Source organism: Chenopodium album, chromosome 20 (genome assembly GCF_948465745.1).
Source record: "Chenopodium album chromosome 20, dcCheAlbu1.1, whole genome shotgun sequence".
Classification (NCBI taxonomy): Eukaryota; Viridiplantae; Streptophyta; class Magnoliopsida; order Caryophyllales; family Amaranthaceae; genus Chenopodium; species Chenopodium album.
Window position 1 is genome coordinate 41,996,682 of NC_137853.1, and position 18,966 is coordinate 42,015,647.

Genomic DNA, 18,966 nt, shown 5'->3' on the forward strand with positions numbered 1-18,966 from the left:
TCTCGTGATGGGAATTCCTTGTTCCTAGACCTTGCCGTTTCCTTAAATTTGAATTTGGCTGCATGTGCTCTTCAAAAAAATCAGTTTACTCAAGCTTTACAGCTTTGTTCTCTAGTGCTTGAGTTTGATGGCAACAATGTTAAAGGTTTATTTCGACGAGCTATTGCTGCATCAAAGTTGGGATGCTTACCACGGGCCTATGATGACCTGTCACTTGCTTCTCAGTTAGAACCTAAAAGCCGAGAAATTTTGCAAGAACTAGATCATGTTAGGAACTTAGTTCAATTGAAGATTTCAGGGGATTGTTGTTCAAGTAATGATGTTGTTAGTGTGAGTTCACTCCCGAGTACAGAGCCCAGGTATGGTGAAGAGGCTTCTCTTTTGGTCTCACCGACGGTCTCTAACCAAAGCAAAACCAATCAGCTTCACTCGAGTGTTACAGGGAAAAGGAGTTTGGAAATTGCCGATGTTGCTTGCTCAAAGAAGAATAAGGAAAATTCTTCTGGTGTTTTGGTGGATGACTCTTTTTCGGTTCCCATGGAGATTGACCCGACACAGGGCATGGCGCAACCGACACAAAATGTGGGGTGTTTAGGTGAACCCCCAACGTGTGCATCTACTAGGTCCTTTCCGTTAGCGTCACAGGATAATGCTATAGATGGCGCGGTTATGGATGAGAAGCGACATCATAAGTTTGTTAACTCTTGGAATCGCAAGTCTTGTATGTTGGTTCCGTCGGAAACTTTGGGGAAACTAGCTTCAGGCAGAGAGCTTCAATATTATAATTCTGCTTGTTTTTCGTTTGTCACTATCCGAGTTGTTCGGGTGTTAAAACCTATCTTGGCGGAGGCCCTCCAAGGTCACGAATCTTGGGAAGCAGTGGCCCCCATTCCGTGCAAGGAATCGTCTTCCTTGAGCCATCAGGATGTCTCCCCGCATACCTTGATGACAGAAGATCCAACTCCTCTCGAGCAGGTTCCTCCCCTAGATGTTGGGTTCTCCTCTTCGTCTGCCCACAGTGTTCCTCCAAATGTCTTACTGCATTTGGGTGTTAACCCCTCTGGCGGCGTTAAATTTTCAGCGCGTTCTCTTTCAGCGAATATCGCCCACTATATGTCGTCGTCCATCTCTAGGCTTTCGAAAATCAAGTAGCAGAATGCATATTCCTAATCGTTTATTATTTTGCAGGGTTAAGGTAGGTTGCAAACGTAGACATGCTTCGTTCTCCACAGACGACTCGTACGACCTCGTGCAAAAGAAGATGTTCTTTGATGTAGCATTCTGTTTATTTGGTTCTCATGTCACTTAGTGTGTGTCCTTTTGGTTGTTTTGTGGTCTTGTATTAGTTTGTCTTTAGGTTGTAATTCTGTTTTTCGTTAATAGAATCTTTTGTCAAAAAAAAAAAAAAAAAAAATTAGTTTTGGAGTCTAGCTCTAATTATGTACTTGCAAACAAACTGATGATATTTTTACGTAAAGATATTTATAAAAATTTGGCGGTCTAAATGTGAAAGATCAGAGGCGACGCTGGGCCGATGCAGGGTGGGCGACAGCTCACTGGCTCAGAGCTCCAAAAAATAGTATATAAACAATTTTTTCACAAATAATAATACAAGTAGAAGCTTTTTGCTTTTTTACAAATAAATTGATGGCCCAATTTATAAAATTTGAAACTTGAACAGGGCCCTCAAAATTGTAGGTTTTTCTAGTCTCGCCACAGTAAAAGATATACTTTACAATGAGATAAGGATATGGTATGTTTTAATTTTATCACCTCACGAGTCATAGCCTTATAGGGCAACAACAACAATTGTGAAATCAGAGAGCGTTTCTCCCGCTTTCCTTTTCTCTTTAAAATTTACACAAAACAATAATATGAGATATTGAGAATTCGTGATGGGATCTAACTTTTTATATTAAAAGTGCAAACCCTCGTAAGGGTGTGAAGAAAAATCTGTGATGTATATATATTAAAAAGTGTTCATACAGAAGTTTACGTACCTTGGGACGCTCTTCTCATTGAATTGATTGTTTTATTTCATTTGTTTAAAAAGCATAGATTTTACATGATTTGAAACCTCAACCTCAAATTCAAAATATAAAGTGTTAGCCACTAAACTATTGTCGTATTACATGTTATCATACCAAAATTAAGCATTCATAAAGATTTGAATTATGACATTAATGTGATGATTCGGGACATTATCGTGTTCAAAACTCCATTAATTTAAGACGATTAGTATACCTTTAATTAATGACTCCATCTTTTTGGTTAAAAAAAAGGGCAAAGTTACAAACAAAAACGTGAGGGGTACTAAAAAACTAAAAACCTTTTAGGGTTTTTCTAAGCTATGTTCTTGAGGTTGTTGAGTTTCTAAGGTGTGCCTATGTTTTTTTTGTTCAAAATTACAAGTTGTGCCATCTAACTTAAGGTGTCTAATCATCCGTATCCTTTGTCCTTAACTCAGTGTTAATAATTGTAAAAAAATGGGAAGTTATAAGAAGCGGATGAGAAAAAAGAAGAAGAAGTACACCGAGAGCTTGACGTATCAGTTGTTGTTTTTAAAAGAAAGAAGAAAAGGTAGATGAAAAAATGCGGAAAAAATATTTAATGTTAATCCCTTATATAATTTTAACTTAATTTGGGCGCTAAATTTCTCTCCAAAGTGGTAATTAACAATTAACAGATTAACACAATTACAAAATTACTAATATTGGGTTAACGTTAGAGGATACGGTTAAATAAACACCTTAAGTTAAAGGACATATCTTGTAATTATTTTTTTTAAGGAGACATACCTTGTAATTTTGAAAAAATACGAATACACCTTAAAAACTCCACAATCGGGCATAGCTTATAAAAACCCAACCTATTATTACCAACGATCCAAGACTGATTATAAGCAGTAGGTTTGTAGCCCAAGCATATGCAAGTTACGTGCCAACGACCCAACGTCATCAAAATCAATGTTGGCCCGTGAATTTATTTATACTGTACCAGTATAATAAAATAAAGTACTAGTAGTACTACGTATAAAGATTAAGAATAGGAATATGAAAAATCCCTGGCTCATAAGTTAAATCTCTCTGAGTCTCTCCTCTCTTGGTATAAGTTGGATCTACGAACCCTAATAAAGTTGAGAGTTGTTCCCAATTTCCCAATTTCCACCACCACCTCCCAATATCATCTGGTTAATTAATTTGAATCAAAGAAGAAGTAAGAGATGGACGATAGCTGTGCTGTTTGTGCCGATTCCCTAGAATGGGTTGCTTACGGGCCTTGCGGTCATCGGGAGGTCTGCTCTACTTGCGTCGCTCGCCTTCGATTTATCTGCGATGATCAACGCTGCTGTATTTGCAAATCCGACTGCACTCGCGTCTTTGTTACCAAGGTTTCTTTTTCTTTCAATAATCTTATTCAATCGTAAATTAATTTAATTTTGGGTATATCTCTATTATTTGGTTCATGTAAAATTGGAAAATTGGGGTTTCAGGCTATGGGTGATTACACTCGAATGGTGAATGACTTTTCTAAGTTGCCGTCGCAAGTGAAGGAAGGCCAAGTGGGTTCTTACTGGTATCATGAAGACACTCAATCCTTCTTCGACGATGCCGAACAGTACAAGATGATCAGGGCTATGTGCAGGCTTTCTTGTAGTCTTTGTGATAAAGAGGAGCAACAACCTCAACCTCAACCTCAACCTCAACCTCAGCAAGGCGGTGGTGGTGGGTATAGGAAGAGGCAGAGGTTCAGAAATATTGGCCAGCTTAAGTCTCACTTATCTCACCAACATCGCCTCTTCATGTGCGACCTCTGTTTAGAAGGCAGAAAGGTATACTTCTTTCTATTAAACAAGCCTGCCCTTTGTTTTATGTTAAACTTACTAACCAATTCACTTTTAATTAGAACCAGAAGCAATTCAATTACAAATAAACTACACTTGGAATCAGAATGAGAAGCAATTCAAATACATAGAACTAGACTTGGAATTACAACCACAACCAATTCAAATATAAATTCTGTGAATTGCTTCCTAAGTATAACTAAACTTCTAATTCCAAGTTCGTAAGTTAAACAAAAGTTCTGAATTGATTCGACTTCTAATTCCAAGTTTTTTTTTTTTATTTTATTTTACCTAGGGGGAGCTAAGTAATTAAATTCCTAAATTGTGTGGGAAGTAGAAAATTCATTCCATCATTTGTTTGTCAACCAAACAACTCTCCCGGATTTTCCAATTCCCACATTTTCTAAGGCTAACCAAACAAATGAAACAACACCTTAATCTTCTATAGCATTTCATCTGCTCATCGATCACTCTCTGTAGCTAACTAGTTATTGCTATATCTTCTTTTATTGTCACTGTAGCACCCACACCTATAATACATTTGACTACTACATTTCTCTTTATCAAAAATGTTTCCACTGATAGTTATCTTAAACAGCCCTTACGTTTTTTTGGACAGTAAATAGTATGAATGTATGTTTTTAATAGACCTTATCTACAATGTGTCTCTTTAAATTATTCTCGTTCTGCTTTTGTTTGTGATCTGAAACTCTGAAAGGGGTATTTATTTGACTCGTATTATATGTCTGAATGATTGTAAGAACATTAATGGCTTAATATACTTGCTGTACAGGGAAGCGAGATAATGCTTATGTTATTCTTAAATGTTTGAGTTGCAAACTGCCTATTCACAATTCAACTTCTTACAGAGTAGTCAGGAAGCCTGCTGTTATCTGTAGTGCATGTCATCTTTCTATTGTGTGAATCTAGTTTTCTATCTTCGATTTGTTTTACATAAGCAGGCTCTATAGTGTCCAACATAATTTTGAATGCCTTGTCAACTTGTATTCTATAATTTTGAACATTTGGTGTCTTTTGGTATTGAAGCTTGTGAGTCATTTTTTGTAGTGTTGTTACTTTGGATCTGGACTGTATCTTTCTGTATAAGGTTTCTTCCCTGATTTGCATTTTCTTATTATGCCTAACCTTGCAAAAGTAGGTATTTATTTGCGAGCAAAAGCTCTACACTAGAGCACAGTTGAATCAGCATAGGAGAACAGGTGACTCAGAGGTAGATGGCACAGAAAGTGAAAGAGGAGGTTTTGCTGGGCATCCTATGTGTGAATTTTGTCGAACTTCGTTCTACGGAGAGAATGAACTTTATTCTCATATGTCAACTGAACACTACACCTGTCATATTTGTCAAAGGTGAGATTGAATTTATTTGTTTTTTGTCTATGATATCTTGATCTAATTGTCAGAGGAAAGGACCAGTTTGACATGCTCTTAAACTATTTTCTAGGCAACATCCTGGTCAATATGATTATTTTAAGGATTATGATGATTTGGAGGCAAGCAATCTTCTTCCTTAGTGTATTCAAAAGTCCTTGTGCATTTTCTTTAAGTTGTCTTAAACTCTTAGTCATGCTTGCCTGTTTGCAACAGACCCACTTTCGTCATGACCATTTCTTGTGTGAAGATGAAGCATGCCTTACGAAAAAGTTCATTGTCTTCCAATCAGAAGCTGAGATAAAGGTGATCCTTTTAGCATGCATGATAGGGTTTACAAATGGCTTAATGCTGATATCGCTTATCTTCTTCTGCGCACTCTGTTTCTGCTCTTTTTCTTTCCTCATTTTGTCATCAGTGATTTGCAAAGCTTTGAAATCAGACTTGCTACGTGGTAGCTTTTGCTTTGTCATGGTAATTGAGTCTTTTATATGTTGATGCCTAATGCAGAGACATAATGCAATGGAACATGGAGGTCGTATGTCTAGATCAAAGCGTAATGCTGTTCTCCAGGTATCTTGAATATTTTCATGAAAAGCTTTTGGTGTTTACCTATTGATGATATCTTATATTCTGACTGCTTCATCTTTGTTTTAAATGCAGATACCAACTAGTTTTAGATATCGAAGCAGTAATGAAGCGGGACATCAGCGTGGAAGGCGACGGTCTTTCCGCCGTGAATCTTCTCCTGACAATGAGCTTAGTCGGGCTATTGAAGCCAGTCTTGATAGAACTAATGCCAGTGATTCAGTGGCTGGTTCGCCAGCATCATCCACTGCTGAACCTTTAGTTCGTGCTGGTACAGAATCAAGTGACATTGACCCTCTTGTTCAGCCCTTTGACTCGCTAAGCACTACTGATGCCGAACCATCTTCAAGATATCGTCAGGCTGTCTCTCTTACTTCAGCTGATGCTTCTCTAGGAGTATCTTCATTCCCTCCTTTGTCAACTGCACCCAGCAGCAGCCAACAAAAATCTCATGAATCCCATGATACTATGGCAGCTCTTCTACGTCGTAAAAACAAGGCCAATGTTCTTAACGTTGCCCAGCCTAGGTTAGCTAATAGTCGTGTTCCTGGTTCAGCTTCTTCATCTGCTTGGCCTGCGCCTGCTCCTGCTCTCACTCCTGCTCCTGCTCCTGCTCCTGTTCCTGTTCCTGTTCTATCTTCTGGTTCTAGTCAAGTCAAGCCAGGCAACGGTACTGGGTCGTCTAGCTATGCTAGTTCTTTGCATGGCCGGCCAGTGACAGAATCTGGCCTCGCTGTGGGTGGTTCTTGGGGTTCAAGAAGCTTAGGTAGTGGCCATCGGTTGAGTCACTCTAACTCTGCTCCTAATCTCATTGAAAGTAAATCTTTTGATCCAGTATCTGATTTTCCGCCAGTGTCAGCAGCTCAACCCAGCAGGTTGCAGTCTACTGCCCAAAGGCCCCAAACTAAGAAGACAGAGGATGTCCAAACTTCAAATAAGTCTTTGGTAGAGAGGATGCGAGCTGCACTTGATTTTGATGAAAACAAATATAGCGCTTTTAAGGAAATCTCTCAAGAGTATCGCCAAGGCTTAATTGACACATGGGAATATATTCAATATGTGAAGCAGTTTGACTTGACACACCTTATTCCTGACATGGCTAGATTATGCCCAGATATTCGGAAGCAAAAGGAACTCTTTGAGGCCTATAATGCTATATGTCATAGTAATGGATCACAGGAGACATTTTGGGGCAATGACAACCTTCAGTTGAAAGGAAGCAGTAGCTCAAGGAAGGATAAAGGAAAGAAGGTGAATGATGTTCAGAATAGTCGCTCAAAGGAGACATTAGCAGATAGCGTCATCAGTACTGTGAAGAGTTTGCAGACTCAGTTCAAGCCTTCTGAAGGAGAGGCAGAGGTATTGGAAAAGGTTGGATATCGTCCTAGCAGAGGGAAGTCAACTGTAGCAGTGACTGGTATGCCAGTTGTAATGCGTGGCAGTATCCAGCCCCCTGCACAAGGGGTTAGAAGTACAGCTGGTCAAACTTCAGTAGATGGAGGAAGCAAGCAGAAAAAGAAGAGCTCAAAATTCCACAGAATTCGCCTTGGTGATGACTATAGTACAGCAGCTATAGATGTCAACAATTCTTCTACTGATCCTAGTACAGAAGGGTCATCTTCACGCAGTGTTTGGCGCAATGGAGCTGGTCAAAGACTTTTTGCAAAATGATGATGGTTTTGGGCCTTTTGGCTATTTTTTTTTTAAGATTTGGTTAAGTATTGAGGGAGAAGCGTCTTAATTCCCTTCCATGCACCTTTCGTTTGCATGAAAGTATTTTGGTCTCTTGTGCAGCATGTTGTGTTTTGGTTTTGAAGATACGAAGTATAATTTAACTTGAGTTGAAACAAGCTCATTAATGTCCGTCATGATATGACAATTGTCTATACATAAATTAATACATTGGAGGGAAAGATAAATTAATACATTGGAGGGAAAGAAATTTATCAATTCCAATTCTTGTTAGTGTGTGTGGGGGTTTTATTTTTTATTTTTACTATTTTTTATTTCTTTATTATGGAGTAATTACGAGTATAAATTTATGAGTAATTGTTAATATTTCTGTTGGTAGTTGCATCTTTACCAATAAAGATGTGTAGTAAACTCTCTTTGTGAAGAGGTTATGCTGGAAGGAAATTAGTACGTCTCAATTATGCAAACCAATAATAGTTTTTTATGTCGTAAAAGAAAAGATTGTGTACATAGCTAATTTGAATAACACTAATGAAGTACTGTAGTATATGTAATTAGGAAATCACATTTCACATGCCACAATTATTTTAAGCACAAAAAGTAGTGACAAGTTTATTTACTACGGAATAGATGTTCTTCAAGGTTCACGGCCTATGGCTACTAGATCCAGCACATTATCAGGCCAGAGTACTGTGTGTTTCATCACCTCTTGTTGAAGCAAGAGAAAGAACAGTATTCTTTCATAATAGGATAAACAGCTTATTTGCTCATAAAGTTTTAATGCATACAGAAAGTTCATTGGTATGTCATCAAGCAACAGAGATTGATTCAAGTAAATCATGTTTTACAAATTTACAATATTAGCTTGAGAAGTCTAAGAGCTTTGTACAGAAATGAACTGATGGACATTTTTAACAGTCACATGGGGCACAAAGTTTGCAGAAATCACATTACAGCCGGAACACCACCGAAGGTTTTTTCACTGCTGTAACACATGTACAGAAATCCATCTTCATCCTTGTATGTCTCGTAGACAGAGTTCAACAAACAAGCTGCAGGCACAAGAATAAAATGAGAACATTGCCCCCAATAAAAGTCACTGGAAGAGAGTACCGAAAAATATGAGCATAGAGCCAACCCTTACATGTTTGAGGCAATGTATCCTTGACAAATATAAAAAGTGCCTTGCCAGGAGCAAGCCGAAGTCTGCCACTCAATATGTGAATGAAATGCCCAACTGACATGTCTTTAGGAACCAAAAATCTGTAATGTGGAGCACATGGTTTAAAACAAAAACTGTAATGAAACTTTTACAGCTACAAGTCTACAAGGGAACAACAATTGAAAGACAGGGGCACAAGCCTAATTCATTAGACGTGAAATAACACAGAAGCATCTCATCTTTGCAAAAATACATGTATTAGAAGCACAGTAGTCATCATAAATGCTGTGTGTGTGTGCCTTGTGCGTAGAGGGGGAAGGGGGGGGGGGGTGGATGTCAGGTGTTGGACAGTTTCATATAAAGTTCTTAGATATGTGCCCATAGTCACCAAGAACTGAGCAAATCTGCACACTTGGAAACTGGAAGATGAAATTGCACATGCAACTACATTTTCTCAAAGCCAAATGAGACAAAGTGTACAAGAAATTCAAATGGAAATGGCAATAGATTTGAGGATAAAAATATAACATACTGATAACATGATAGTGGTACAAAAGCTCATACTATTACAGCTTGTTAGATGAAAGGTTATAAATTACAGGAATCCACAAAGTATTGCTGTGTTAAAAAAAAATTAAATTTGGGGAAAGTGAAAAACTCAACATATAACCACCGGAATACTTATTCCGAGTGTTTTGCCAGTAGGTTATTGAGGGAGCCCCCAAATCCCCCATTGATCTTCATGATAAACAACTTACGTTTGTCTAGAGGCAACCCTAAAACCGCAAGTAGCGGTTTTGGTATGAACCGCTACCTCAAGTAGCGGTTTTCCTAAAACCAAGTAGCGGTTTTGGTATGAACCGCTACCTCAAGTAGCGGTTTTTATACTCATACACGGTAAAAAAAAAAAGTTGTGCAGTTATTTACAATATTGACACTAGATAAACAATTATTGTTCATCATGAAGATCAACTTGTATTTTCTCTAGGTTATTTGATATTTAGGACCACTAGTGATCCATAATCACCCTTAAATTGCACTTCATACATCTTCAAAATCAGATTTCCGCACTACAATAATTAATACAACTAGCTATGTAAGCATTTGTGGTAATTCTTCAGCCCTATTTAGACATGTCCGTGTTTTCTACTTTAGCATAGCCCACTTGATATACTAAGCACTCTTTCTCTGAAAATAATAGTCACATTGTTCGAACCCTACAAAATGCAACATATGAAACTAACTTTATTTGGATTTGAAGAGGAACAAAGTCAGTAACGTAGTGTCAATATGAGATAAAGCGGCTAGGGCAATCAAGAACTATTCGATTGAGGAAATTCAAAGAAATTGGCATCATAGTTATTTATTTACTCGTAACAAAGGTTAAAATTGAAAATAAAGCAATCGATGGACGAATACACACAAAATCCAGTGTCTGATCATAATTCATAAAGGAAATCAGGAAATAGGGAAAGTACCGACTTTTTCTTCTCGAGTACAGGAAGGTCAGTTCTTGAATATTTTTCGGCAATCACCTGCATTTAACAGAAAACCCCACAAATTAAATTGATAAAATAAGAGCCCTAAAATCAATTGATCAACTAATTAACAACAATCAGAGAGTGACTGACCGGGACTCGATCAGGATACTTGGCAAGCATATCTGTGGCTTCATTCAACCTTTCTTCTGTAAATTACAACAGAACATATGAAAAAATACAACAAAACCCTTAAATTTGCAGAATCCAATGAAACCAACAACAGATTTTGATTACCAAAAGTGAACTCATCCTTGAAAGATGTAGTCTTTCCCATAATCAATTAGTGTTTGTGTTTCTCTCTCCTCAATTCTTGACTTCTGGCGTGGGGTTTCTAAATTACGTCTTCAAATTCACAATTCGATGATGCCACTTACGATTTAGGAAACGTTTTGTAGACTCCTATTATCTGCCATTGGTGTCTTGTCCAGTTGTCCCAGTTGAATATAAGTATATACCTATGCCAAATCAGTATATGTTATATATTTACATTAAATTAATCAAATAGCGGGGATAGCTCAGTTGGGAGAGCGTCAGACTGAAGATCTGAAGGTCGCGTGTTCGATCCACGCTCACCGCATTTTTATCTTGGTATTTTGGATGGAATCCATTAGTGGGGCCCATAATGGGCATGTGTCAATACGACATTGGTTCAAAAAATAAAAACTTTTTTTAAAAAAAAAAAGAAAAAAAACTCATAAAACCTAAACCAGCCACCGGCGGCAATGACTCTACCACCGGAGAACCCTATTGTTGCGGGAACCTTTCCTTCACCGGCCATCACCCCCATCAATGTTAGTCCCCCTACAAATCCCCTTCTCCCCGAAAAATCACCCCCAGCCACCGTAGCCCCCTCGTGAAAACCACCTAGCCCCTTCGCCCCTCCCCGAAAACAACCCGTGGACTTACCCCTCACCTTCAAACCGGCCGAAGTCAACCTTTGTTGCTTCAGATTTATCAATTTCCCAGCGAAGGCAAATGGAAGTGGTTGTTTTCGACAGTTTGTGGTGGTGATTTCCACTAATAAGCGGGTTTTTCGGTGGCTGAGATGATTTAAGGTCGGCTCCGGTGGGTTTTTCGGTGGCTAAGGGTGTCGACGGTGGGGCTAGGTTAGGATTTTGGGCCTGCTGGCAACAGTTCATGGTTGCCGGTGGTGGGGCTGGTGGCTGGGTTAGGGTTTAGGAGGTTTTTTTTTTTAAAAAAAAAAAAATTTTGTTTTTCTTTTTTTTTTTTTAAAATCAATGTCGTACTGACACTTGTCCATCGTAGGTCCCTTTAACGGATTCCATTTAAAAATTCGTTAGATGGTGGTGAAATCAAGTTTTTTGATTTTTTTTTTTTTTTTTTGTGGTGTTATAAATTCATAATTAAAGTTTTGGAAAATGTGATGTTATAATAAAAAATTTCTAAAATTTGTGGCGTTATTTTCAAAAAAATCCTCAAATTAATATCGAGAACGAAACTGACTCATTTCAACTTCTTTAGACTCAAAGCAGACTAACTTTAATCCAATAGACATAATCTTCAATTAATTTTTAAGCTAATCTATTTAATGACAAGCTAACACCACACCATAGTTGTTTCGGGGTTTTTTGTGATTTCCTCGGGTACTGGTCGCGTTCTTCTGACAACGAGACGTGGACACCTGCAAAACAACGAATATTCCGTTTATCGGAATATTCGCCTCCGACGATCAAGTTAGAGATCGGAAATCGGAAAAGCTAGAGAGAGAAAGTAGAGAGAAGTTGGAGCTCTTTAATGCTCTATTTTTGTGTTATGTCCCAATCCACCCTCCCATCATAAATGATTGGGGTATTTATAGGGGTGGGAACATGTGCCCCTCTAGGTTTTGTACCCTAGATTTTAGTGACGTGATTGGCTACGCAATCAGGGGTCGCCACGTGTCATGGGGGGCGCCGTTTTACGGCTTTCAAGGCTTTCTCGGGATTTAGGCCTGATGTAATTAAGGCCTTTTCCTCTTTCTGATGTTGTATTATGTAATAAAGACAGCTGACACGTGTCACCCTATCAGGAGGACACGTGTCGCCCTCTCATAGGGCCACGTGTCACCTTCTTATTGGGCCACGTACATGGGGTATTTTTACCCTAAACATTTGCCCCTCAGAGGGGGTGGCTCGTACAATTACTGGCCGCCTCCTCTGATTTTCCATCTGGACGTCCACGTACTCTGGGTTGGGTTTACCTCCCATCTGCCCTGGACGTCCATATACTTTGGACTCAAAACTCTTCTTGCTACCTGGACGTCCATATATTCTACTCTGGACGTCCTCGTAGTCTGGAATGAGCTTGTCTTCTTGCTCATATGGACGTCCATACTTTGTACTGGACGTCCTCGTACTATGAGAGAGGCTTAACTCCTAGCCCATTGGGACGTCCACATACTTTGGACTGGACGTTCTCATACCCTGGGAGGAGCTTATTTCCTAGCTACCCAGAGCGTCCACTGCGCTTAAAATGAACGTCCTTGCTTTTTGGTCTGGACGCTCTCATACTCTGGGAGGAGCTTATTTCCTAGCTACCCAGAGCGGCCGCAGCAGTGGGACTGGACGTCCTCATATTTTGGTCTGGACGTTCTCATACTCTGGGAGAAGCTTATTTCCTAGCTACCCAGAGCGTCCACTGCGTTCGAAATGGATTGGGCGTCCTTGATTTCAGGCGTACTCTCTGGTTCTTTCATCATGTTGCGTACGTCTGAAATCTCCCCTTTGGACTAACGTCTGGGAACTAGGCGGACGCATTTTCCTCTTTAGATATTTTTAAGTTCTGGAGACTAAGTGTTGAAGGTGTAAATCTCTTGAATTTGTGATTCAACTCACTTTGACGTGCCATCAATTGCCCGTCTGATTTCCACATAAGTTAACAGAACCCTAACGTCATTCTGTCTCTTTCTTCGAGTAATTTCTCAAAAAATTACCGTTTGAATGTTTAGGCGGGAAAGGTGGTTTTACCATTTTGCCCCCTTAGATTCATTCTATTAATATGGGAAGTGAATTCTCATTTTCACACTTTACCCAACTGTGAATTCTAGAGAGAAGTCAGAGCATTCTAGTGAGAGAAAGTGATTTTCCCCTTAATCTTCAAGAGCGCCGCCGTGAGTTTGAGTTTTTCGGGCATTTTTTGAGTTTTCTGGTCAATCTTCAACAACACCAAGAACACTTTCGAAGTTTTCAGAACGTACAAAGGTAGGTCGTCTACACTTCTTTCTTTCCTTTATCCTTGTATATTTTTTTTCTTTCATTTTAATTCTGGATCCATACTCGGCTTCGTCCGACTCTCCTCATGAGGCCGGCCGTTCGCCTGGGACTGAGGAGTCTAGAGTGGACGGAGAAGAGTTGTCTCCTCCTTGGAGTGAGTCTATGTCTAGTGCGTACGTACTCACCCCCACTTATTCTTCTCTGTCCCCACAGGCAATGGCAAGAACCATGCGTACGCGTGAGCGTCATGCAACCAGGAACCCAGACGGAAGTCTGGTTCACCCAAGGGTCCCTTATGACCCGAGCAACCCTAGTACAATGGAGGTGGAGACTACCTCCACCACTCAGACAACAACCGCCTCCACTGGCTCTCACCATTTGGCCGTGGAGGTCACTTCTTCGTTCGAGGAGCGCCAACAAACGCAGGGCGCCTCGTCCGCACCAGCTCCGGAACTTAGGTTCCCCCAATTTGCCAGCACGGTCATGGATGAGGCCGAGCTTGTACTCTGCCAAGAACATCCCACTCAATCTGGGGCGGACGCTGCTGGTTCGTCCGTCCCCTCTTCCTTTCAACCTCTGCTCCAACTGGACAGAGCGGACAGACCTAGGACGAGAATCTCAATCAGGGAACCGTCTTATCTGCCTATTCGCAACGCCCCTCCTTCGGTGAATAAGGCGGACGCTGCCAAAGATAAAGGCAAGTGTCCGTTAATTGAGGAGGTCGTTCCTTCTTCCATGGGCGTACTCAGCTCAAGAGGCCGAAGCTCGGCCGAGGCAGCAGACCTGGATAGGGTGCTGTCTTCAGAATTCGGAAGTGCCCCCTTCTCACCAAATGGAAGAAGAAGAAGTTGAGAAAGAGGCCGAAGGTGAGGCGGCGGCCGAAGAAAACGTCGCCAACATTGATAACTTCAGGGACCCGTACGCCTGTACAGTTGGAGAGACGGCCCTAAAGTTCTTGGGCCACAAGTTTGAGCAGTACAAGGAGTCCCTCCATTTGGGGGAGGGATTTGAAATACAAGTCCCTAGGAAAGACATTGCTGTGGCTACATGGGATGATGAGAAGCCGCGCAAAAGGGCTTTTTGCGTCTACCGGGCCGCCTTGGACGTGGGCCTCCGCTTCCCTCTTCATCCATTCGTCCGGACAGTGCTGGACGAATACGACATTGGCCTTTTCCAACTGACGCCAAACAGTTGATTAAATGTATTTGGGTATTTGGTGACGTGCATCTGCAAAGGCTTCAAGCCTGACTTTGCTGTTTTCTGTGAGATGCACTCACTTACACGGCTAGAGAAGGACACGGATGGTTGGCTCGTCTTGAGTGCAACCAGGGACTACATGGTAGTGGTTGACCGTGTCAGTAAGTGGAGGGACTGGAAGCACCGTTTCTACCGCATCAAGACTAAAGATACGGAGTTCAACCTTCGCATGAATAGGTGTCGTCCGGATCCCATTCAACTCGGACGCGGGGATCACAAGCCTGACAAACCGCCCATCCATCCAAGCCAAGAATACCAACTTGAATACTTCCAGGTCAATAGGGTCAAGCGGGGTAACAAAACTGAACGTGTCCCTCGCCACTGGGTTCCTCTATCCAATTGGCTTAGGGACACCACTTTCATGTCTGCGTACGGCCTGTACCAGAACATACCCCAATGTGGACACTTAGATATATAAACTTCTTGTACATGCATAGAGTTTATTTAGAAAAATATTCTAACACTTTGTCTTCTTTTTCCTTTTTTGCAGCGGAGGCGTACGCTATGCTTGACCCGGCACAGAAGGGAGAAGTGGCGATGTCCGAGGTGGATATTGCCCGCTACAAGGCTCGTTTCAAGATGTACGAGCAAATCAAGGAGGTAAATACTTAGTTTATTTTTGAGTCTTTCTTTTCTCATTGTCCGTTCTGCTGTATTGGGAGGAGCCTGCTTCCCGAGTTTGCACGGACGCATTTCGTCCGTTCAGGCATATTGGAAGGGAGCTCTTTCCCACTTTTACACGGACACTGAAATTTTGTTTTGTGCCCTTTTTCTAACAAGTGTACTTGTATTTTGACAGTCCTCCTCCACTCCAAAGGCGAGGAGGAAGCAGCCAGCTTCTTCTACTCCCGATGCGAACACATCGAAAAGGAGGAAGACGGTTGCCACCAAGCCTGCTTCCAAGGCCGCGGCGAAGGCGAAGTCGCAGTCTGCTACAACCCAGTCTAAAGGAGAACAGCCCCGGCTGACACAAAGCGGGGTCTCCAAGACCGTGGAACCTGTTGTTGATCAGGTTCACGATTCGTCCATCCCTTTGGACGATGGGGGTAAGTCGTCCCCGGAAAAAATGACCGGCCCCATCTCGACTCCGTATGTCGAGTTAGTCAAAAAAATCTGATTGGTTAAATGCTAGTCAGTCGGCCAGTGACGCTACTGGTCGTTTAGAAAACGAGAGGGACGCCTCCTTGCCTCCCCCTCCCATCAATCTCTCTCCTCTAAGCTTCTCCACTGGTTAGTTTCTTTTCTTTATTCTTGTATCTTTTGATTTACTTGTACTTGTAAATTTTAGCTAATTCTTTTTGCACAATCGTCCGCAGATATCTCAGTGGAGTTGCAGATGAGACTGCCCGGCCAGTCACTTACTGGTGCGGACAGAAAAGCAATGCGCGAGGCCATGGTCCGCGCAGTTCCCCAAGCGCAGCGAGACAAGCTGCGGGGAATAAATGAGGGGTTCCTCGGCCCCATGCTTAACTGTAGTGCCGAGGTACGCTTCTATTTCATTACTTTTTTCCTTTCCAACACTTAGCGTATTTTCTTGTTATTTGACTAATTTTTCTTCTTCTATCCGCAGCTTTTCCTCCGCTTGAACGCCTTCCTTGACTGGAAGGATAAAGAGAACGAGCGGTTGAAGCAAGCTTGGCTTGAGATTAGAAAGGCCGAGGACGCTGTGACTGGGACGGCCGCCGTCCAAAGGGTGCATTTTGAGACCCAGATAACCGCGCTGTCCGACAAGGCGGCGCGGCAAACAGAGGACCTGGTCAAACTGGGCAAGGCACTCGAACAAAAGTCCTTGGCCAGGGAGGCCTTGAGGGTTGAAAGGGACGAGGCCGTCCTAGAGAAGGAAAAGTGGAGGCTGGCCTTCGAGACGTCCGAGGCCTTGAAGAGTGAGCTGAAGTTGGCCCAAGCCAACCTTAAGTCTGCTTTGGACGAAGCGGACGCGCTGAAGGCTGAGGTTGAGGCCTTGAAGAAGTCCGTTTCGGACTATGCTGAGCAGCTAAAAGCTCCTCGGCCGCCCAGTGCGAAGGAAATCGTCCGCATTGAGCAGAATGCCGAAGACAGGCTTAAGGCATACTTCTTCGATGCCTTCGAGCTGATGGTGGATGACGGTGAGGCCGCTTACTACGAGGAGCGCTTTAAGAAGCGGCTGAACTATGTCTGCCTCAGAGAAGAGGCAAAGAAGGCCGGCCAGCCTCCTCCAGAGCTGGTAGTTACTTCTCCCGAGTCTGGAGAGGACGAGGGAGAAGGAGAGGATGAGGAGGAGGAGGCGGACGACGAGGCTACCCCGGTCAAGGACGCCAAAAGCGCGGAGGAGCCTGCCAAAGATAATACGGCTAAGTAGAGCTCAGGTCCTCCAGCAGCCGTCTGCTCAGCTTTCAAGCTTCTCCTTTTATCAGCTTTCTTTGTACTTAGCTTCTTTTGTACTTTTTTTTTTTGAAGCCGCCTGTTAGAGCGGTATTGTAAACCTTTCTGGCCGTCTTTTGAGCGGCCTTATCAATGAAAATTTTGTCCGCCTATTAAGTGGTTCTTTAATCCTGTTTCATACTTAGCAATTTTTTGCAATGTTTGCTTCTTAAATGTTTTTCGTACGTCTCATGTTTGCTTTTTAAATGTTTTTCGTACGTCTCAATATTATGCTCTTTCGTACGTTCCTAGGGGTATGCCCCTTTATTCGGTGTTCGCCTAGTCTATTCTCTAAGAGGTTTGATTAACTTGGTAGTTTTTATGCCTTAAAGGGTATGACGACTAGCAAGTTAATCAAATCATAGTAATGATTGCCCTTGGTTTAGGTGAAGCACCGAATCAATTTAATTGGCCGTTCAGCTATCTTTGTACGAGTAGTCCGTTGAAACTATCGCTCGGACGTACCCTTGAAATCCCAAGTATTATCTCAACTTAGAGATTCCTGGCTCGGCCGGGCTAAACGCCTAGGTATGCCCTTTCCCTATTTGTAAAGGACACTTGCTTTTTAAACAAGTTCAGAATACCTTGCCTCAACCGTCCGCCTTGAATTGGTGCGGACGCATTGTTCTCTGAATTGAATCAGTTTTTTTTTTTTTTTTTCGTGGCCGAATTGCTCCATTGGAAGCAATCTTGCTTCCTTTTTGCTTCGGCCACTCAGTAAGACTGATAAGTCGTGTTGCTATATTGGAAGCAACTTAGTAAGTCATTTCACTCGGCCATTAATTACAAATCATAATATGCAAATAAAGATAAGTAAAATAGCAAAATAGTTTAACAATGCCTGACTTTTTCATTAATTTGTCAAGAGTACATTGTTGTGGCCGTATGGCTTTGATTACATGGCTCGGTCAGTAGACCTAGCTGTATACACAGCTTTTTGGCTAAGTATTTAGAGAAAAAAAACTTAAACATGATATTTCTTCAGATTGTCAGTGTTCCATGTCCGAGGAATCTGTCGGCCATCAATTGCTTCAAGGAGATATGTGCCGCCTCGGACTTCTTCCCTGATTCGGTACGGCCCCTCCCAATTTGGAGTCAACTTGCCGTCTTCATTGGCACGGCCAACAACTTCCATTTTCCTCAACACTAGATCCCCTATTTTTAGCGGCCGCTTAGACACTCGACGGTTATATGCTCTTGTCATCCTTAAGCGATATATTTCATGCCTAAGCGCCGCATTGCCCCTAGCTTCTGGAAGAAATTCTAGAGCGGTCTTCATGGCCTCCCAATTGGCCGATTCATCATAGAGCATTACCCGCAAAGTGGGCTCGTACATTTCAATTGGGAGTACAGCCTCAGCTCCATAGACCAAAAAGAATGGAGTCTCCCCTGTTGAACTCTTTGCTGTTGTCCGTATGGATCATAGCACATTAACCAACTCATTTGCCCATAGGTCGCTTGCCTTTTCAAGCTTGCGCTTGATCCCATTTGAAATCAACTTGTTATAGGCCTCAACTTGACCATTGGCTTGTGGTCGGCCGACTGAGGCAAAACAATAAGTTATGCCTTGGTCCCCCAACCATTCCTTGAGTTGGCGCGTCTCAAAATGAGGTCCATTGTCGAACACCATTGACTGAGGTACCCCATATCGAGTGATTATGCTTTTCCAAATGAAGGCTGACACATCCGTCCATTTGATGCCCCGGACGGCCTCAGCTTCAACCCATTTAGTGAAGTAGTCTATTGCCACTAGTACATATCGTCTCTGGCCGGATGCAGGAGTATACGGCCCCAAAATGTCCATGCCCCATTTAGCAAAAGGAAGTGGACTACTGATGGCTGATAAGCTATTTGCTGGACGATGAATAAGGGTTGAAAACC

The 18,966-nt window shown here is 41.9% G+C and overlaps 2 protein-coding genes and 1 non-coding gene across 3 annotated transcripts; 2 read left to right on the forward strand and 1 right to left on the reverse strand.

Annotated features, from left to right (window-relative positions):
• Positions 1–3,056: 3,056 nt before the first annotated feature.
• LOC145598263 (uncharacterized) lies at positions 3,057–7,744 on the forward strand. Its single transcript, XM_081654593.1, has 7 exons — positions 3,057–3,391; positions 3,494–3,832; positions 5,004–5,212; positions 5,307–5,355; positions 5,450–5,539; positions 5,744–5,806; positions 5,897–7,744. Exons 1-7 carry the CDS (start codon positions 3,224–3,226, stop codon positions 7,490–7,492), a joined length of 2,514 nt encoding a protein of 837 aa, XP_081510719.1. The 5' UTR covers positions 3,057–3,223; the 3' UTR covers positions 7,493–7,744.
• A 515-nt stretch (positions 7,745–8,259) lies between these two features.
• Positions 8,260–10,619, reverse strand: LOC145598435 (autophagy-related protein 8i-like). The gene is made up of 5 exons (XM_081654785.1): positions 10,451–10,619; positions 10,307–10,362; positions 10,158–10,210; positions 8,658–8,776; positions 8,260–8,565 (listed from the first exon to the last, which is right to left on the reverse strand). The coding sequence occupies exons 1-5, from the start codon at positions 10,488–10,490 to the stop codon at positions 8,459–8,461; spliced, it is 375 nt and encodes a 124-aa protein (XP_081510911.1). The 5' UTR covers positions 10,491–10,619; the 3' UTR covers positions 8,260–8,458.
• Positions 10,620–10,720: 101 nt separating this feature from the next.
• Positions 10,721–10,793, forward strand: TRNAF-GAA (transfer RNA phenylalanine (anticodon GAA)). The gene has a single exon. It is a non-coding gene; the product is annotated as a tRNA-Phe (tRNA).
• The last annotated feature ends 8,173 nt before the right edge of the window (positions 10,794–18,966 follow it).